Source organism: Dipodomys ordii, unplaced genomic scaffold (assembly GCF_000151885.1).
Source record: "Dipodomys ordii isolate 6190 unplaced genomic scaffold, Dord_2.0 Scaffold95, whole genome shotgun sequence".
NCBI classification, from domain to species: Eukaryota; Metazoa; Chordata; class Mammalia; order Rodentia; family Heteromyidae; genus Dipodomys; species Dipodomys ordii.
The window spans coordinates 5,263,472-5,281,097 of record NW_012267311.1 but is presented as its reverse complement, the minus strand read 5'-3'; the positions used below and the strand labels follow the sequence as shown (position 1 = coordinate 5,281,097).

General features: G+C 44.3%; 1 protein-coding gene across 4 annotated transcripts in view; it reads left to right on the top strand.

Annotated features, from left to right (window-relative positions):
* Window positions 1-17,626, top strand: part of Pax5 (paired box 5) — a 173,769-nt gene that overhangs the window by 51,474 nt on the left and 104,669 nt on the right. For all 4 annotated transcript variants that reach the window (XM_013026684.1, XM_013026681.1, XM_013026685.1 and 1 more), the window contains exon 6: window positions 16,994-17,169. In XM_013026684.1, coding sequence (XP_012882138.1) covers window positions 16,994-17,169 — 176 coding nt within the window. The remainder of the gene's footprint in view (window positions 1-16,993; window positions 17,170-17,626) is intronic.

The window sequence follows — 17,626 nt, the reverse complement described above, 5'->3', positions numbered from 1 at the left end:
AGTGGCGCTGTGGCTCAAGTGGTAGAGCGCTAGCCTTGAGCTGAAGAGCTGAGGGACAGCACCCAGGCCCAGAGTTCAGGCCCCACGACCGGACCCCCCCAAAAAAAAAGGAAGAAGAAGAATAAAATCATAATGAAATGGTATATTTCACATGTAATGCCCAAGCCTGACTATACCAGAAGACCCAATAAAGTGGTTAGTTGCTTTCATTGATGTGTGGAGTCACCATGAATTCAGAAGCTACCAATTTAGACAGCTGTGGTCTTTGGCAATATAAATGCTTCTGATTATGTTGCTATCTACAAACTGATTTCCTAAAATTGGGAACATATCCTGAAAAAATTCCAGCCAAAGCAAAATATAATCTTTCCTCAGTTTCTATGGTGTTATGTTCCTGGGAAAGCGAGTACAAATGAAAACACCAGTTTTTTTTTTTGTTGTTGTTGTTTTTATGCTGGTCCTGGGCTTGAACTCAGGGTCTGGGCTCTGTTTCCAGGTGTTTTACTCTAGGCCAGCACTCTACCTCTTGAACCACAGTTCTACTTCCAGGTTGTTTTTGTAGTTTAATGGAGATAACAGTCTTATGGAATTTCCTGCCCCGGATGGCTTTGAAGTGTGATCCTCGGATCTCAGCCTCCTGAGTAGTTAGATGACGTAAGCCATCAGCACTCAGCTGAAACATTACGTTTTTGTGTACATGAGTAAAACATGCTTCTGGCTCAAATATTTCTGAAGAGAAATTTTGCCAACCAGAGTGTAAGCTGGGGCATTTGGAAGATGCCAAGCAATTCCTTCCTGAGTTAGACTGGGCTAAAAACATCACTGGTCCTCCCCACTAAATGCCCGCATATTCCCGAGTAACAAAAATAACCCATAGGTTTCCAAATCTCAAAAATGCTCATCACTCTGGTCTAGATAGAACCACAGGAACAAGTGGGTCTCTTTGGGTGGCCCGTATTCCTTTGGAAATTTCCCCGAGACTGTTATATAGCACGGTTTGCATACATTGTGCACTGTATTTAAGACCTGCACCGGGAGACACAAAGCCTACCCTGATTTGTATATGAAAGTGACACGACCCTCTGCTACGGGTGCAGTGGTGACAGCCTTGTCTACATCCAGTCCCTTGTGCCTCTTTCATCATGGCTCCACATCCCAATCTTGACTCCAGTGTTTTCCTTTAGACAGCCCTTCCATACCAGCCAGCTTCTCTCATCTCTGGGTTCCCACTGCCTGCTCTGGTTCTCATGCTTTCTACACTTGGGATTTCCCTAAATCTCTATGTCTTATCCAAGGGCCTTCCACAACTGGGCTCTCTGAGGGCTGAAACAGGGTTTTTCTCCTTGGGCAATGCTGGGATCACAGCACCTATCACAGAGAAAGACATGTTAGAATCAAGGGACCCAGCCCAGTAGCCATTCCTCTATGAGCCCATTTTATCCTTTATATGAAACCTTAATTTCCTCACCTGTTGTGATCAGTGCTGTGGATTTGACAAATTATGGATACCATTGCATAGATGAGGTGAAGGATTCGTTAGGCCACTCAACTGAGCTGGAGCCCTGCCCCTCTCCACCTTTGTCACTTGAATGCTTTCAAGACCAAGTCTCTTCCTTGAAGAGTGATGTACTCACCTCCTTGCTCCTGACTTGGTTTGTTGGGTTCCATAGCTGCAGTAATGAGTAGGGCTGACATCCCCCTTTGTTTTCCCTGAGGAAATTCTAGCTCAGGAATCCCAACCCCAGGCATGGAAGGTGAATAGCAGATGTCCCCAGAAAGGAGTGACAACTGCTTCACCACTGGAGATCACCAAGAGGCAAACTGTTTCTTCTCGATCTATTTTTCTATTTCTACATGAGTCTTACTTTAGTTCATTCCTTCTATGACTATTTATTTCATATTTCATTTACCTATTTACTTGCTTATTCATTTACTTATTTATTTGACATTACTTGGTAGTATTTGAATTCAAGGCTTTGTACTTGCTAGGCAAGAGTTCTATTACTTGAGTCCCACCCCCAATTCCTTTCTCCTCTTTTGTGTGTGTGTGTGTGTGTGTGTGTGTGTGTGTGTGTTTGCATGTGTGTGTGTGTGTGTTTGCTTTAGTTACTTTTCAGATAATGTCTTGAATTTTTCCCAGGGTCAGTCTCCTAGTTACGATGTCTGCATAGTTGGCATGCCAGGTATACACTACCACACCCATCCTTTTGCCCAGGCTGTCTGTGAACTGTGATCTCTATCTCTGCTTTCTAAGTAGCTAGAGTGACAGATGTGATCCACTGAATCTGACTTCTCCAAGTATTTATTATGTGCCTACTCTGTGCCAGGCATTGTTCTAGGTGCTAGAGACACAGCAATGAGTAAAACAATCATGTCCACATGAGTGACACTTTACCAAAGGAAGAGAATGGGAAAATAAGAGGTATGTGGTTCAATGTTGTTATAAGGAGGCCAATGAAGCAAATAAGGAGATAGAGACATTTGCTGTTTTATGAAGGGTGGCCTTAATGATGAGATGACAAGAGTGAGCCAAACAGTTATCTAAAGGAGGAGTTCCAGATATAAGGAAAAGCAAATGCAAATGCCCTGTGACAGGATGTGCTTGGCACAACTAAGAAGCAGTGTGGACAGAACTGTAATGGGACAGTAGGAGAAAGTAGGGTAAAAAAGCTGGAGCTGCAAGGGAATGACCCAGGCCTTAAAGGTCTGGTAAGCTTTGAGAGATTGCAGAGTTTGTTGAGTGAGCTAGAAGTGTCAACAGGTGGCAGCCCAGAACCTCTAGCAGGGCGTTCCAGGGGGTCTGTCTATCCCTACTTCCCACAGACCTTGCTTCCTTACCGTCTCCCAGACCTGGCTCTCTTCATGGACAAATTCTTTCTTGGGTGAGAGGTACACACCAGTCTGCACCTCTATTTTGACTCTCTGCATTGAGGTGTCCAAACTGTGGCTGTATTGGACCATGGGGGTCTCTTCCTTTTCTTGTGTCTGTAATGATTGTGAATGTATCAGTATGAATGGACAATGAGCTGGCTATTTGGAGTCTGGGGGATCTATGGACCCATGAGGAGGAAAGGAGGCAGTCGATGGCCCAAAGACCGTTGTCCCAGCTTAGCCAACAAGCTGTTAATCCCCAGCTTTAGGCTTCAGCCATGGTGCCCCTTCTCCCTCCAGAGGCACCTGCTTTATTTTTGGCATCTCCCCAGCTCCTAGTAAACAGGGATCCATTAGCACAGCATGGTTGCAGACTGCAGACCAGGCCAGCTCTGAGCAGATGCAAGCTTATTTGCAAACTGTCATTGCCTTCAATTCCTCCAGAGACCTTCCTGCTGGGCTCAGCCTAGAGCTACCTCCCCCAGGCAGCCAGCAAACTGCTTTTGCCCCTGATTTCCCCTAGTACAGTACTGGTTTGGAAATGGGGAAATTAAATTAAATGCCCAGAAGGAATCACACAGCAGTACATTGGGCCATGTTGACAGAGGAGTATGAGGTTCTGTGTCAAAAGACTCGCTGGTTTGATGTAACTCAGTGAAACTTGGACAGAAAGTGGGGAAAGCTTTGAGCTGAGGGTCCAGGATCTAGGTATGAGTCTTATACACACTCTTCTAGTGTCTCAGTGACTTTGGAAAGCTGTTCTCTGGACTTGCTCAGTTTCTGAGCTGTACAAGAAGCTACAGAAGATTTTGGAATCCATCCTAGACTGTAAAATGACCTGAATTAAATTTTCTGTGTGTTGGTTCTGGGGCTTGAACTCAGGGCCTGGATGCTGTACCTTAGGTTTTTTGTTTTTTGTTTTTCTCAAGACAAAGCTGCAATATACCACTTGAACCACAGCTCTACTTCAGGCTTTTCGGTGGTTGATTGGAGATAAAGGTCTCATGGATTTTCCTGCCTGGGCTGGCTTTGAACCATGATCCTCAGATCTCAGCCTCCTAAGTAGCCAGGATTATAGATGTGAACAAGTTATTGGCACCTGGATTCTGACTTAAGGTTTGAGGCTGTTTCTTGCCTTTGAGTAGTCAAGGAAAAAATGTTTTGCCTAAATGGCAAATCACCAGAGGCTGGCTTCAGTGTGGGTAGAAGGCACTGAAGAATTGACACACCAGGCAGTCAGTCTCACCTGGCCTGATAATTGTGCTGTGTGACCTTGGATAAGCTACCACCACTTCTCTGAGCTCATTTCCTCATCTCTTACCCATCTCCTAAGGTTTTCATAAAAATCAGAGAAGATAGATGGTTATCATCTTACTCAACATGACTAAGTATATTTGAAAGGTAAAGATGGTTGTCGTCATTTTCCAATGTGCCTTTCCCCATCTAGTTGTATTCTCTTGCCTATGTAAAATAAGAATAAACACCCAATTTATCTATATACATGGTAAATAACAGGGCTTCCGTGTGGAAAGAAGAGCCCTTCTTGTAATTTGTGCTTGCCTGATTCCTTGCCATCATGAATCCACCCCTTGAGTGCGTGTGTTTGGTAGAAAAACACACAGCAGATATACACAAAAGCCTCTTGAGTTCTTTTCAGCTGGGACAGGAGATGACACACGTTGGCAGGCAGAGGCTGATCTCTGTGTATCCAAGAGGAGTCGAGACAGTTCGAGTATATCTAACAGGTCAAGCTCTGAAATGAAGAAGCAATAAGCCAGTGAAATGGTACTATCACCGAAACATGATTGATCAATTGAATTCTATCAGAGACAGTGGACAGTGAGATTAACTCAGGCCTGATAGGTTCAATGAGTTAAAGCATGATGTTCATTTCAGCTTCATTTCACCAGTCTTTGCTTGTGAAATTGGTCAATCAATAGAGGTTGAAGATCATATATATATATATATATCGGGACCATCTTATAGGGAATATAATCTCAGTAGTTGGCTCTTGGCTGGGGCTGCCTGAGGCAGGTAATGGAGACAGAACGGGGATTCCATCAGCCCCATCGAAATGGCTTGATATCTTCTCCAAATGAAAAGTATTTTTGGATCTCTGATGATTTATCTTTTTTTCTTCTCTCTCAGCTTGATCTATGACAAAGCCCATACTCATCTTAGAGAAATATAGTGATTTCACCTGAAAACATTTGTGCTATGATCAGATAGATACACTTCAAAATATGAACCCTCTTTTTAGTTATATCATCCTTGGGAGAAAAAATAAAGACAGTAATTTTAAAAACTCAAATGGGGCTAATGTAAAGATATCAGAGTAAATATGATTTTTAAACCCTCACCTATTTATTTATTCTGCACAGTGGGGGATGGGAGACAAACTGCTGGGTGCACGAAAGCAGGAAAAAGGATGCACACAGATGTCTTTCCAGGTACAATTAAAACAAAGCCTTTGGCATTCTTTGCTCTCATTTAAAAGCACAATTCCCAGAAACAAATTGCCCTTTTGCTTCTAGTAATATTTCATTTGCTTTGGAATATTCTCACTATTGTAGTTAACATCTTCCCTAATTAGTGTGCATATGGTTGTGTAAGGTGGAGTAATTAGGTACCACAGGACAAGGTAATGGACTTGGACAGTGTGGATTAGAGAGAATAGACTTACCCTGTGACAATATACAAGGTATTACTTCCTGCCTGCTCTGCAATCATCTTGGTGCTTTTCTGCACACACAGCCCATCTTTTTACACCAACACCAGGAGACTTTCAATAAGGTATTTGTGTTCTTTATATATCCAAGTGCATGTTAAGTTCTGGATAATGGGTAATGGTATTGAGCATCAAGATAGAGAGGAAGGCCTTTTGCACCATGGTCCCCTCCCCTTCCCCTAACTCAAATTGCACCAAATCACAACTATTCCCAGAGTACTCTGATTTCACCGGTCTCGAGGCTTTGCCAATGCTGTTCTCTCTCATTAGAGTGCACATCCTCTTCCTGTCTCTTTCTTTGGCTTACTTCTTCCTACTTCTCCTTAAGATTTAGGAGGGCCCTTTCTGGACCCCTCCTCTATCCAGCATGAATTAAGTGGAGGTGTTTAGTGTAAGGTAAAGAGCAGACCTTGCAATCAGACTGTTTGAATTCTTTTTTTTTTTTTTTTGTCGGTTATGGGGCTTGAACTCTGGGCCTGAGCGCTGTCCCTCAGCTCTTCAGCTCAAGGCGAGCGCTCTACCACTTGAGCTACAGCGCCACTTCCAGACTGTTTGAATTCTTGCTCCTTTTCTTAGCTGTGTGACAAGTTATTTAACTTCTCTGTGCCTCACTTTCCTCATCTGTAAAGTGGGAGAAGGAACAAACATTGAACATGAAGAATTTAGTGAGAATTTGTAAGAATGTAGTAGGTAAAGGACTTAGAACAGTGCTTTCCAGAGTAAGCTCTGAATAGGTTGAGTTCATACTATTTGCTCTGAGTTTTTTCTAGATGGAGCCCAGTCCTGTAGCAACTCTCTGCCCCCATCCCCTTCAGTCCTGGGGCTTGAACTTAGGGCCCAGGCACTGTCCCTGAGCTGCTTTTGCTCAAGGCTAGCATTCTACCACTTGAACCACAGCACCACATCTGGCCTTTTCTGTTTATGTGGTACTGAGGAATTGGACCAAGGGCTTCAGAATTGGACCAAGGGCTTCATGCATGCTAGGCAAGCACTTTATCACTAATCCACATTCCCAGCTCATGTGGCAGCTTTTCTTAACCAATAGCTTAGGATATGTTGAATAATATATGGCAAATCATATTTACTGGACTCAAACCTGAGTGTATTTGGTGATTGAACAATTTCATGTTTTCCTTCTCTGAGAGGAAAGATTGAGTGAAACTAATGGTGGAATCATGGTAATTTCAATGGAATTTTCCTCCCTGCCACTTAGATTTTTCTCATCTGTGATGGGCTTTATAACATCACCCATCACATTGATTTTGGTCTTGGCTGCCATGGGGCATTTCCCCAGCAAGAGGCTTGGCCCACAGTAGATGTGTGAGAAATGTCAACCAACTGGATCCATCAGCCTGCACCTAGTATGGGATGTCCTGGTCCCTCCTGACCTCTCCCTGTTGTTGGGCATCCCTGAGTAACTCAAGCACCAAAACCAAGAGAGAACAGAGGTCCCAAGTCAGTTAGAGTAGGGAATAAATGGTATGTTTTACTGTTGTTAGACTGAACAATATATGACTGGCTGCCTTTGCCTTTTGGTATGAACCAGGAAGATTGGAGCTTGGCTCAGTCTGCAGAGTTAATCATCGTCTGTGCTCAACATTTTATGAACTGCTTCAAATCTTAGGAGTACGTAGAACATAAACTCCTATTGTTTCACTCTGTCCTCTACAGGATCACTGATACAATGGAGTTACTCCCCTTTCCTTCCCTTCCTTTCCTTTTCCTTCCCTACCCTTTCCTCCCATCTCCTTTCCTCCCTTTCTCTCCCTCCCTCCCTCCCTCCCTCCCTCCCTCCCTTTCTACTTTCCTTCCTTCCTTGCTCCCTCCCTTCCTCCCTCCCTGCTTCCTTCTCTTCCTCCTTCCTTCCTTCTTCCCTCCTTCCTTCCTTCTTTCCTTCCTCCTTCCTTCTTTCTATTTATTTGCAATACTGGGATTTTGAACTCAGGGCTCTATCCTTGCTCAGCTTGCTTGCTTGCTTGCTTAGCTGGTAGGTACTCTACCACTTGAGTTATGCCTCTAGTCCTGCTTTTTACTGGTTATTTTGGAGATAGAAGCTCATAGACTTTTCTGCCTGGCCTAGCTTGGAACTACCATCCCCTGTATCTCAGCCTCCTAAATAGCTAGGATTACAAGTATGAGCTACAAGCACCCAATTTCTTTTGTTTTTGAGACAAGGTATTGTTATATAGCTCAAATAGGATCTTGAGTTCAAGTGCTGGAATTACAGATATGCACCGTAGTAGCATCTCTCAGGTTCTGTGATTACAGGTACTTCATCATGCCCAACTGCTCTCAGATAGTTCTCTCCCAAGTTCTCTGCTAACTCCAGAGACTGCCACTGTAGAAGGTGGAGCTCCCCTGAACTGCAGAGCTGGAAAGCCCCTCACAAACTAGTCAGAATCCCCTAGGCTCGAGGTGAGTCACATGTGGGCTCTGTTTTTAGACAGCTGTTCTCTTAGCAGGAAAAGAAAGAACAATCTTAGAAACAATTTATGTTTTTATACCTTACTGCATGTCAGGTGTGATGCTAAATCTTTTAAGCTTATTCTTACTGAAGCCTTTAATCAGTCCGGTGCCATTTTTGTCCCACTTGGTAGATGAGAAAAATTAAGGCTAAAAAAGTCACTCAAATGTCATGGGCTTTTTAGACTCTGAGGGGAATTTGAACCTGGGCCTGTTGACATTGTGCTGTATTCTCCAGCATGCTGAACCACATCTGTCACATGCCCAGCTTCATTCTCATACAGGGGAACAGGCTTAGAAGTGCTTTGCTGAGTATTTGCTATGTGACCTTGAGCAAGTTACTTAATCTCTTTGTGCCAGTTTTCTTAGCTATAAAATCGGGATTCCTCTGAAAATCAAGCTCATGGAAAGGGTTATAAAGAATAAACTTCAAGGGCTGGGAAGGTGGCTCAGTGGTAGATCACTTGCCTTGCATGCATGAGGCACTGGGTTCGATTCCCCAGCACCACATAAGCAAAAAGAAAAAAGCCGGAAGTGGTGCTGTGGCTCAAGTGGTAGAGCACTAGCCTTGACTTGAAGAGCTGAGGGACAGTGCCCAGACCCAGAGTTCAGGCCCCAAGACAGGACCCCCCCCAAAAAAAAGAATAAACTTCAAGGTTTAGTTGTAGCCTATTTCGCTTCCTGAGGGAGAGCTGGAAGAAAAGGTAACTAATTGGACCTGCAGGCAGGCTTCTGAAAGGAAGCTGCTTTTAGGCAGAACCTTGATGGGCAGGAATGGAGGGTATGCCAAAAGAGGGAATGGGAGGAACAGTGTCTTTGAGGAGCAATAGTGAAGAAAGAGACACTAGGACTGGACAGGTAGCCTGCTGAGATGGCACTGAAGGGAAATGGAGGGATGGTCCTTGCTGTTGTATAGCTCATAGAGGCCTGGTGACCTTTGACTTTGTCCTATGGGAGGCTTAGAAGGGTTTTCCTAGTGAAGATGGCAGTATCAACAGCTATCATCATGTCAGACACCATGGGATCAGAAGACTTACTTCATATGAACCTCTGAGGAGCAGAGAAATGAAAGATAAGATGAGGAAACAACTTGACTTAATATCTGACACTGAACAGCATCCATCCAGCATCCATCCATTATTTGCTAGGGGCAGATGATGTACTTCCAATATTATGCAGGGGATCTTGCTAATGTAGCCCTGGACCTAGGCCCTCTTTTATAACCCATGTGATACCTAGACCTTCCTATAGAGAAATTGTAGAGCTGAAGTTACCTCCAGCAAACTTCCTTTCCTTTTTTTTTTTTGTTCATGGTACTGAGTATGAACTCAGGACCTCAAGCTTGCTAGACAGATACTCTACCACTTAAACCATGTCCCAGTCACTTTTGCTTTAGTTGTTTAATGGATAGGGTCTTGTGATTGCCCCCTGCCCCCCGCTGCTTAGACCCTTCCTCTTATTTACATCTCCTGCCTAGCTGGAGGTATAAATCTCAACCACTTTATTTGTTGAGATGGAGAATCTCAATAGCTTTTTGCCTGGGTTAGCTTCCTATGTCTGCCTCACCAGTATCTGGAATTACAGGCATGAGACACCACATCTGGAGTAGCAAACTTCTTAATAATTGCATCAGAAACAATTACTTGAAGTTGCCAATCAGTGGTGGATCAAATCTTGTTGGCATTTGCTTTGTACACATTGCCTTTAGAATTAGCCAGGAGAACAATGCTAGGCTTCCTGGGCTCATTTACCCCAAACTAGAAATGTCCCAGGTCACATTAGCACATTTGTCTGGTCATCCAGGCTCTAGACTTACTGGGGCAGGTGATCTCTCAGCTTAAACAAGTAAAGGCAGAGCTGGGGCTAGAATCCTGGTCTGTATCTCTTCCTGCCACCTGAGGAGAAGCTGTGAGGTTGAAAGAAGTTCTGTGAGGACTCTGGCTTTGCCCCTAGGTTCTGTAGTGAAACAGAATTCTTTTAAGAAAGCTGGAGGCTGACCAGTGGCTCTAACCATTTTTCCAAGGACCTCTCCACTTCCAGCTAAGATGGAAGCCAAAAGGCCATGATGCCAGAGGGATTTTGGAGATTCCTATTTGTTTTTATCTCTTTCCCTCAGTGAACATCTTTAGACATAATGCGCATGATGATTTTAAAAGAAACAAACCAGAGCTCTCCAAGAAAAATTCAACCCCCTGACTCTGCTGTACTCTGAGGAAAACGCAATGGGTTTATGATCTTTTAAGACACACAAGAGACAGCTTTCTCCTGACAGATGGGAATCTGAGACCATTTTGCTTCCTCCCTCTTTGCGTGACCAGACCCGATTGTGTAAAGCTTTTAGCTTCAAAGCCGGGTTGTGAATAACATTGGTTTAACCTGAAATTTAAAGCCAGCATTTCTTTGCTCCCTGAGACGGGCTTCCTGCCCCTGCTCCCCTGAAGCTAGCTTCCAGAATGTTAATTCTACGAGCCATGGTTGACTAAGCCCAGCACTGGGTCTATTACATATTATTTGATTTGGAGTAGAAAAAAAAGATTTAAAGATACCATGCCCCTGGTATACCTTTGTACTTTTTGCTCGTGTCTATCCATATATTTAAGCATACTATTCACATCATGTGTTTGGATTTTTCTCCTTGGAATAAAATGGGTCCAAGTATTTTTGTAACCTGCCTGTAAGACCACATTCTCCAATTAAGTCAGACCACAGAGAGATGCTATGAAAGCTGACACTGCAGGCAGGAGGTGCGGACTTGCCCTGGGACAGTGTGTGTGTGTGTGTGTGTGTGTGTGTGTGTGTGTGTGTAATTTTGGATGTTCATTTCTATAGCTGCCTCTGAGCACATAATCTCTTTGTGTGGCTCCTTCTATTTCTATGCACCCACTATGTGTCACACATAGTGGATGTGGCATAACCCTGCGCTCTCAGAACTAGACACCTTTCTATTAAGAGCGCTTATCTGGGTTGATTCTTGTACCTTATTGGTCTGATTATTTGTAAATTATCATTTGCCTTCCCTGCTGGATGGAACTCCATGAAACTAGGGTTGTATTAGCTTTTGCTTGTGGCTATACTCACTATGTTTGGTTGAGGGAAAAAATGGATGAATAAAGGTAGGTAGAGGGAAGATGGATGCCACCAGGCATCACTGATTTGTTTGTTTACTCCACAAATATTCCTTGTGGAGCAGGAGAGTTGAGTTACCTGTAGTATCCTACACACATACATAAGGCAGCCAATAGCTCAGTGTGGGTGAAAAAGCCCCAGAAATTTGGTTTCTAAGTTAAGGGAGAAAGTGATCAAAGCCCTAACAATGGAGGCAAAGAAGCAGCAGTGACAGGAGGGAAGGCATCCTGGAGGAGGAGGCCTGTATGCTTGAAGCTGCATCTGACCTGAAAAATAGGACATGTGTTGATGAATGGTTTGTTTCTTTTCTTTTTTTTTTTTTTGTCCGGTCGTGGTCCTGAACTCTGGGCCTGGGCGCTGTCCCTCAGCTCTTCAGCTCAAGGCTAGCACTCTACCACTTGAGCCACAGTGCCACTTCCGGCTTTTTTTTGCTTATGTGGTGCTGAGGAATCGAACTCAGGGCCTCAGGCATGCAAGGCAAGCGCTCTACCACTGAGCCACCTTCCCAGCCCCTGGTTTATGTTTCTTATGAGCACATCAGATCATGCATGGCTGATAGACTGACTCTGGCACAAACACCTGAAAATGCAAGCCCCATCTTTGTGGGTCCTGGTTTCTATGGAAAGCCAGAGCTCAGGAGGTTTGTGAAACATGACCTGACCTAAACAGATGAGTGATTCAGCACCTGGGACTGGGACATGGAAAGGGCAACTGTTTCCCCAATCTCTCTGAAGGCTCCTTCCGTAGGTCTCAGCTCCTCTGGTCTGAGCTGTCTGTTGCCACTCCAGATTTTCCAGGGATCTCTTCCCTCCCTCTCTTATTCCATTTCACTCTCTATTCTTCCTTCTCTTTCTTTCCTCCTTCTCTCCCTCTCTCCTTTCCCTCTCTCTTCCTTCCTTCTTTCCTCCCTCTCTCCCTTCCTTCCTTCCTTCCTTCCTTCCTTCCTTCCTTTCTGCCTGCCTGCCTTTCTCCTTCCTGCCTTTTTTCTCTCTTCTTCCTTTTCTCTTCTGCCTACCCACCCTCCCTCCTTCCCTTCCTCCTTCCCTTCCTCCTTCCCTTCCTCCCTCCCTCCCTCCCCACTCTCTTTCTTTCTTTCTTTCTTTCCCACACTGGGTTTGAACTCAGAACTTGCTAGGCAGGGATTGTACCATTGAACTATACCTCTAGTTCTCTGTTTCTTTCATGTCATTCTTAGCTTGGAGCCTGGAGCAGCAGTCTTTGTTGCCTTGCATTCCCTTTTCTCTCCACTCAATTCTCATCCTCTACTTTTAGTTCAAACATGGCTTCCTCTTAAAGCCTTCCTTGATTCCTCCCATTATCATATATGTACATGTTTACATACTTTTTTCTACTTAGCATCTATCACAGTTTGTAATCACCTGTTTATGTGTATGATTATTTGGTATTAGACACCCTCTCTAGATTACAAGAGGAAGCCTGTGTTACTCATTATTCTGTCCTGTTTTTGTTTATTTTATGTTCAATATTTAAGTGTTTATTTGTTCTTTATTTATTTGTTTGTTTATATGCCAGTCCTGGGTCTTGAACTCAGGGCTTAAGCTCTGTCCATGAGCTTTGCGTTTAAGGCTAGCACTTTACCACTTGAGCCACAGCTCTATTTCCAGACTTTTGGTGGTTAATTGGAGATAAGAATCTCATGGACTTTCCTGCCTGGTCTGGCTTTAAGTCATGATCTTCAGATCTTAGCCTTCTGAGTAGCTAAAATTGCAAGTATAGTATAAGTCACCAATGCCCAGCTCAAATTTTTATTTTTTAAATATCACTAGTCCAGAGTAAACATTTGATCAGTATTTGTTAGATTAATGCATACATGACTATGTGATTATGTGTCCTAAGCCTTATTAAAGAAATGACAAACTTTAGCATCTTCTGTATGAAGGAGTGAATGATGCCACTTCCTTTCCTGTCATTTCCCTCCCCAAGAAAGCAAGCATAGAAGGGCTGGTTAAGTCTTGGACAAGTGCCTTCAGAACAGAATTTTCCCAAGGACCCCCTGTGCATACATTGGAGATATCTCTGAGCCAAGAGTCTCTGTGCTAGGCTCTGCTTGGTGTGAGAGAGTGTCCTTGTTGGTAGGAACCCTGAGTGGAGCCACCTTTCTGGATTTCAGTGGAGGCGGGCTCTGCCTTTCCAGGGCTTTGAGCTATGGAAGGAGCCCAGGATGTGAACCCCAAAGAACCTGAGGCCATTGCAGAGAGGGCCTGACTGGTGAGGAGAGACTTCTCTTGAAGGTCAGAGCATGGCATATCTAGTAGAGCAACTTGAGTGGAGAGAAAGCAGAATGGGGGTGAGGGGTGAGGTTTGGCCCACTTGGAAGCTAGTGAGGCCTTGGTGGGAGAACTGGCTGGCAAGAAGGAGACTTAGGAGGAGTTGTGGGCCTGCTGGAAGGCTACAGGATGGGTTAGTTAATTGAAGTAAGTAGACAGGAAATGATCTTCTCTGGCAGTTAGAAATTCAGTGGAGGCTCTGGGGACTGAGGTAGAGGTCAAATTGTGCCAGGAGTGACTGAAACTACCAAATGGCCTGAAAGAACAGTAGCTGAGTAGAATTAAGTTGAGCCATCTTCCTGAGAGAGAAAGAGAGAGGTATGTATTGTACATGTGATGTGTGTGTTATGTGTGGTGTGTATGTGTGTGTATATGTGAGTATGCATGTATGGTGTATGCATGGTGTTAGTATATGTGTGTGGGTTGCATGAGTGTGATGCCTGTGTGTGGTGTATTTGTAACATGTGTGTATGTGAGGTGTGATGTGTGTGTGTATATGTACAGACTAGGCTGGGAGCTCCCGCATCCTACTAGTCTTGGGAACCAGGCAAATGGTATCCATAAAATAGGCCTTGATGGAAGGAGGGCCTATGGATAATGTCCTGTGGGCAAGAACAAGCATCTGTCTTTTATTTTTGTCAGTCATGGGGCTTGAACTCTGGGCCTGGGCGCTGTCCCTGAGCTCTTAAACTCTGGGCCTGGGCGCTGTCCCTGAGCTCTTCAGCTCAAGGCTATGGCTTGAGCCACAGAACCACTTCCGGTTTTCTAGTGGTTTATTGGAGATAAGAGTCTTACAGACTTTCCTGCCCGGGCTGGCTTTGAACCATGATCCTCAGATCTCAGCCTCTTGAGTAGCTAGGATTACAGGCCTGAGCCACCGGTGCCTGACAAGCATCTGTCTTGAAGGTCAGTGTCACAGGCTGTCAGAAGAGACACCTGGGTTTTATTCTGGGACTCATGAGACAGACCAGCTTCTATCTTGTGGAGGTATCTGATGATTTAGACTGAGCCCTGCCTATGGTATCGTCTGGGGTTAAAATTGAAGTGGAATCTGTTTTCTCAGGGAGCTTGTAAGCCACTTTTGAAGGCCCTTCCCTACTCAAAATTTGGGTGCCCTGAGCCTGCCACCCTCCATGGGGACTCTGAAAAGCTAATACTCATATGAATGCCAGGAATTGGTGTCTTCACTTTGTAGGGTGCAGTTGAAGAAGTCTCAACTTGTAGCTGATTCTCAGTGACAGGATATCCTGTTGCTTTATGCTCCTTTGTTTGATCTCATTCCTCACATGGGTGGGATTTTTTTTCCCAGTGGGTGACATGTAGGACAGCTATAATGGCAGGGGTGGGATCTGGATAAGGCCTGGTGCCAGGGCACCTTTCAATATGAGAGCAGGTGCCCTTGTGGCTTCCTGACACCATAGGCAGATGCTCTACCTCAGCCTGGGTTTCCACTATCTCTAGTCAGGCCCCCAGGGACAATAAATGGTAGAGAGTCACAAAGAATGGTAGACCCAAGGTCATTGCCTTTCCAGAATCTTTGTCTTCTGTACTTGCTTTCATCATTCATAGGTCAAGCCCAAGACTTCCAAAAGTTATTTTATCCTATTTGTAAGCATCATCACCAAAGACTTATAGAGTGAATAGCTAAAACTGCAGAAAGCAGAGAATCTAATCTTGCACTTTCTTAACTGATGTTTCTGGGTTTTCATTTGTATTTGACATTTGTTTTTATTTTATTTTTGAGTCAGGGTCTTATTATGTAGCCCAGGGTAGCCTCCAACTTGTGATCTATCTGTCTCCACCTCTGAAATTGTTGGGATTATAGATATATCCTACCATATTTTGTGTGTGTGTGTGTGTGTGTGTGTGTGTGTGTGTGTGTGCCAGTCCTAGAGCTTGAACTCAGGATCTGAGTGCTGTCCATGAGCTTTTATGCTTAGGGCTAGCACTCTACCACTTTAAGCCACAGCTCTATTTCCTGATTTTTGGTAGTTGATGGGAAATGAGTCTCACAAACTTTCCTGCTTGGGCTGGCTTTGAATTATAGTCCTCAGATCTCAAGGCCCTGAGTAGTTAGGATTACAGGCATAAGCCACCAACACCAGGCCTTTTTTTTTTTTTTTTTGGTCCGGTCGTAGGGCCTGAACTCTGGGCCTGAGCACTGTCCCTCAGCTCTTCAGCTCAAGGCTAGCTCTCTACCACTTGAGCCACAGTGCTACTTCCGGCTTTTTTCTTTTTGCTTATGTGGTGCTGAGGAATCGAACCCAGGGCCTCATGCATGCAAGGCAAGCGCTCTACCACTGAGCCACCTTCCCAGCCCCCAGGCTTTTTTTTTTTTAAAGAACAAAACCCTTATGTTTCCAAATAACTAACATGTTTAAAATTCTAAAATCAAACAGGGATAAATATGCTGTGAAAATACTCTCCCCCGCCTTACCTCATCTACTCAGTTCCTACCTCCCAGAACGAGGTTCTGCTGTAAATGTTTCTCCTATATCATTCATCTCTATATGAATATTGTTGTGTGTAGTACTTTTTGTTATAGTCCATGCGCTAGAAAATAAGGCTTGTATAATATAAAAATGAGTTTATAAAAATATGTACTATACAGCCTTATTTTCTTCCTATTTTAAGCAAAGTGCTATGTGTTATGTGCAATGTGCTGTCTGTACCGTGCTCATTTTTCAGCTAAGGATGTATCTGGAAAATCTTTCCATGCTGACTCACAGAGGAGCCTGTGGTCCTTACTGTGCAGACTATTCGTTATGCACATGGCTTGTTTCACCAATCCCCTGTAAAATAACCTTGGGTTGCTTCCAGTCTCTTACTTTAACAACCTTGTCCATACATCACTTTCCATATGTGTAAATGAGGCTGTAAAATAAATCCCCTGTCATGCAATCACTCTATCAAAGGGAACATATACTTGTGATTTTGATAGATTTTGTCAAATTGCCTTGCATAGGTGTATGACCACCTGTATGAGAATGTCTGTTTCCCTATTGCCTTTCCAGAACAGTGTTTTATTGAATGGTCATATTATGTGGTGGCAGTTGTACTGGGTGAGGACATTAGCTCTGGGGAAAATGGTACCACCAGAGTGAATTTCAGAATAGAAGGAGCAGTAATACCTCTAATGAAGCTTCTGAATCAACCTCAGCTCTAATCTCAGGCAGATCATCAAATGTCTCTAGGTCTCAATTTTCTCATCTGACAAATGGGGAAAATAATGATGTCCTATATTTTGTCCAGCTTTTGTTACCATATGAAATATTTCAGGGAAGTAACTTTATAAAGAAAAAGAGGTTGAGTTAGCTCACAGTTCTGGAAGTTCAAGGGCATAGTGCTGGTTTTGGCTCAGTTATGCTGAAGTCCTTTTGGTGGATGATATTACAACAATGGGAAGGAGTGGGCTGGAGGGTGGCCAGGATCTCTTCCAAGTCTCAGGGTCTAAGCTGTGTTCCTTTAGCAAGCTGTGTAACCTTACCTTACCCTTCTTCTCTCACACTCATCAAAGGCATTCAAGAGTCTCCGGTGCCCAATGGCCACTCACTTCCAGGCAGAGATTTCCTCCGGAAGCAGATGCGGGGAGACCTGTTCACGCAGCAGCAGCTAGAGGTGCTGGACCGTGTGTTTGAGAGACAGCACTACTCGGACATCTTCACCACCACGGAGCCCATCAAGCCAGAGCAGGTACGCTCATGATGCACACTCACAGCTTCTGCCACCATAGTTCAGGCCTGGGTCACTCAGCTGGCTACCTGGAGGCAGGGGCATTTGAGAGATGCTACTCAGAATGGGCTTCTCATTGTTCTTGGCCAAACATGGCCAGTCTCCACATCCCAGTGGGACTTGTTTGGAATGGTCAGTGGTCTCTGGCACCTCTTTCTCTGGTCAGCCAGGGGGCAAGTGACTGGTTTGACTGCTCTGCCATTGCTCAATAGTCCTTTCTCAGGATTCCCTGGACCAGGGGGTATAGTTATCACTGGGCCACTTGAGGTGGTCTTGGGTCTTTCTTCTATCATCCAGGGTAATATTCCAAATATATAATCACCATTTGTCCTGGGGGGTGTCTCACAGCCATAAAGTGCCAGGCCTTCTGTCAGATCACCCTGACATGCTATTAGAGTCTGTAACATCCAAGGGAATC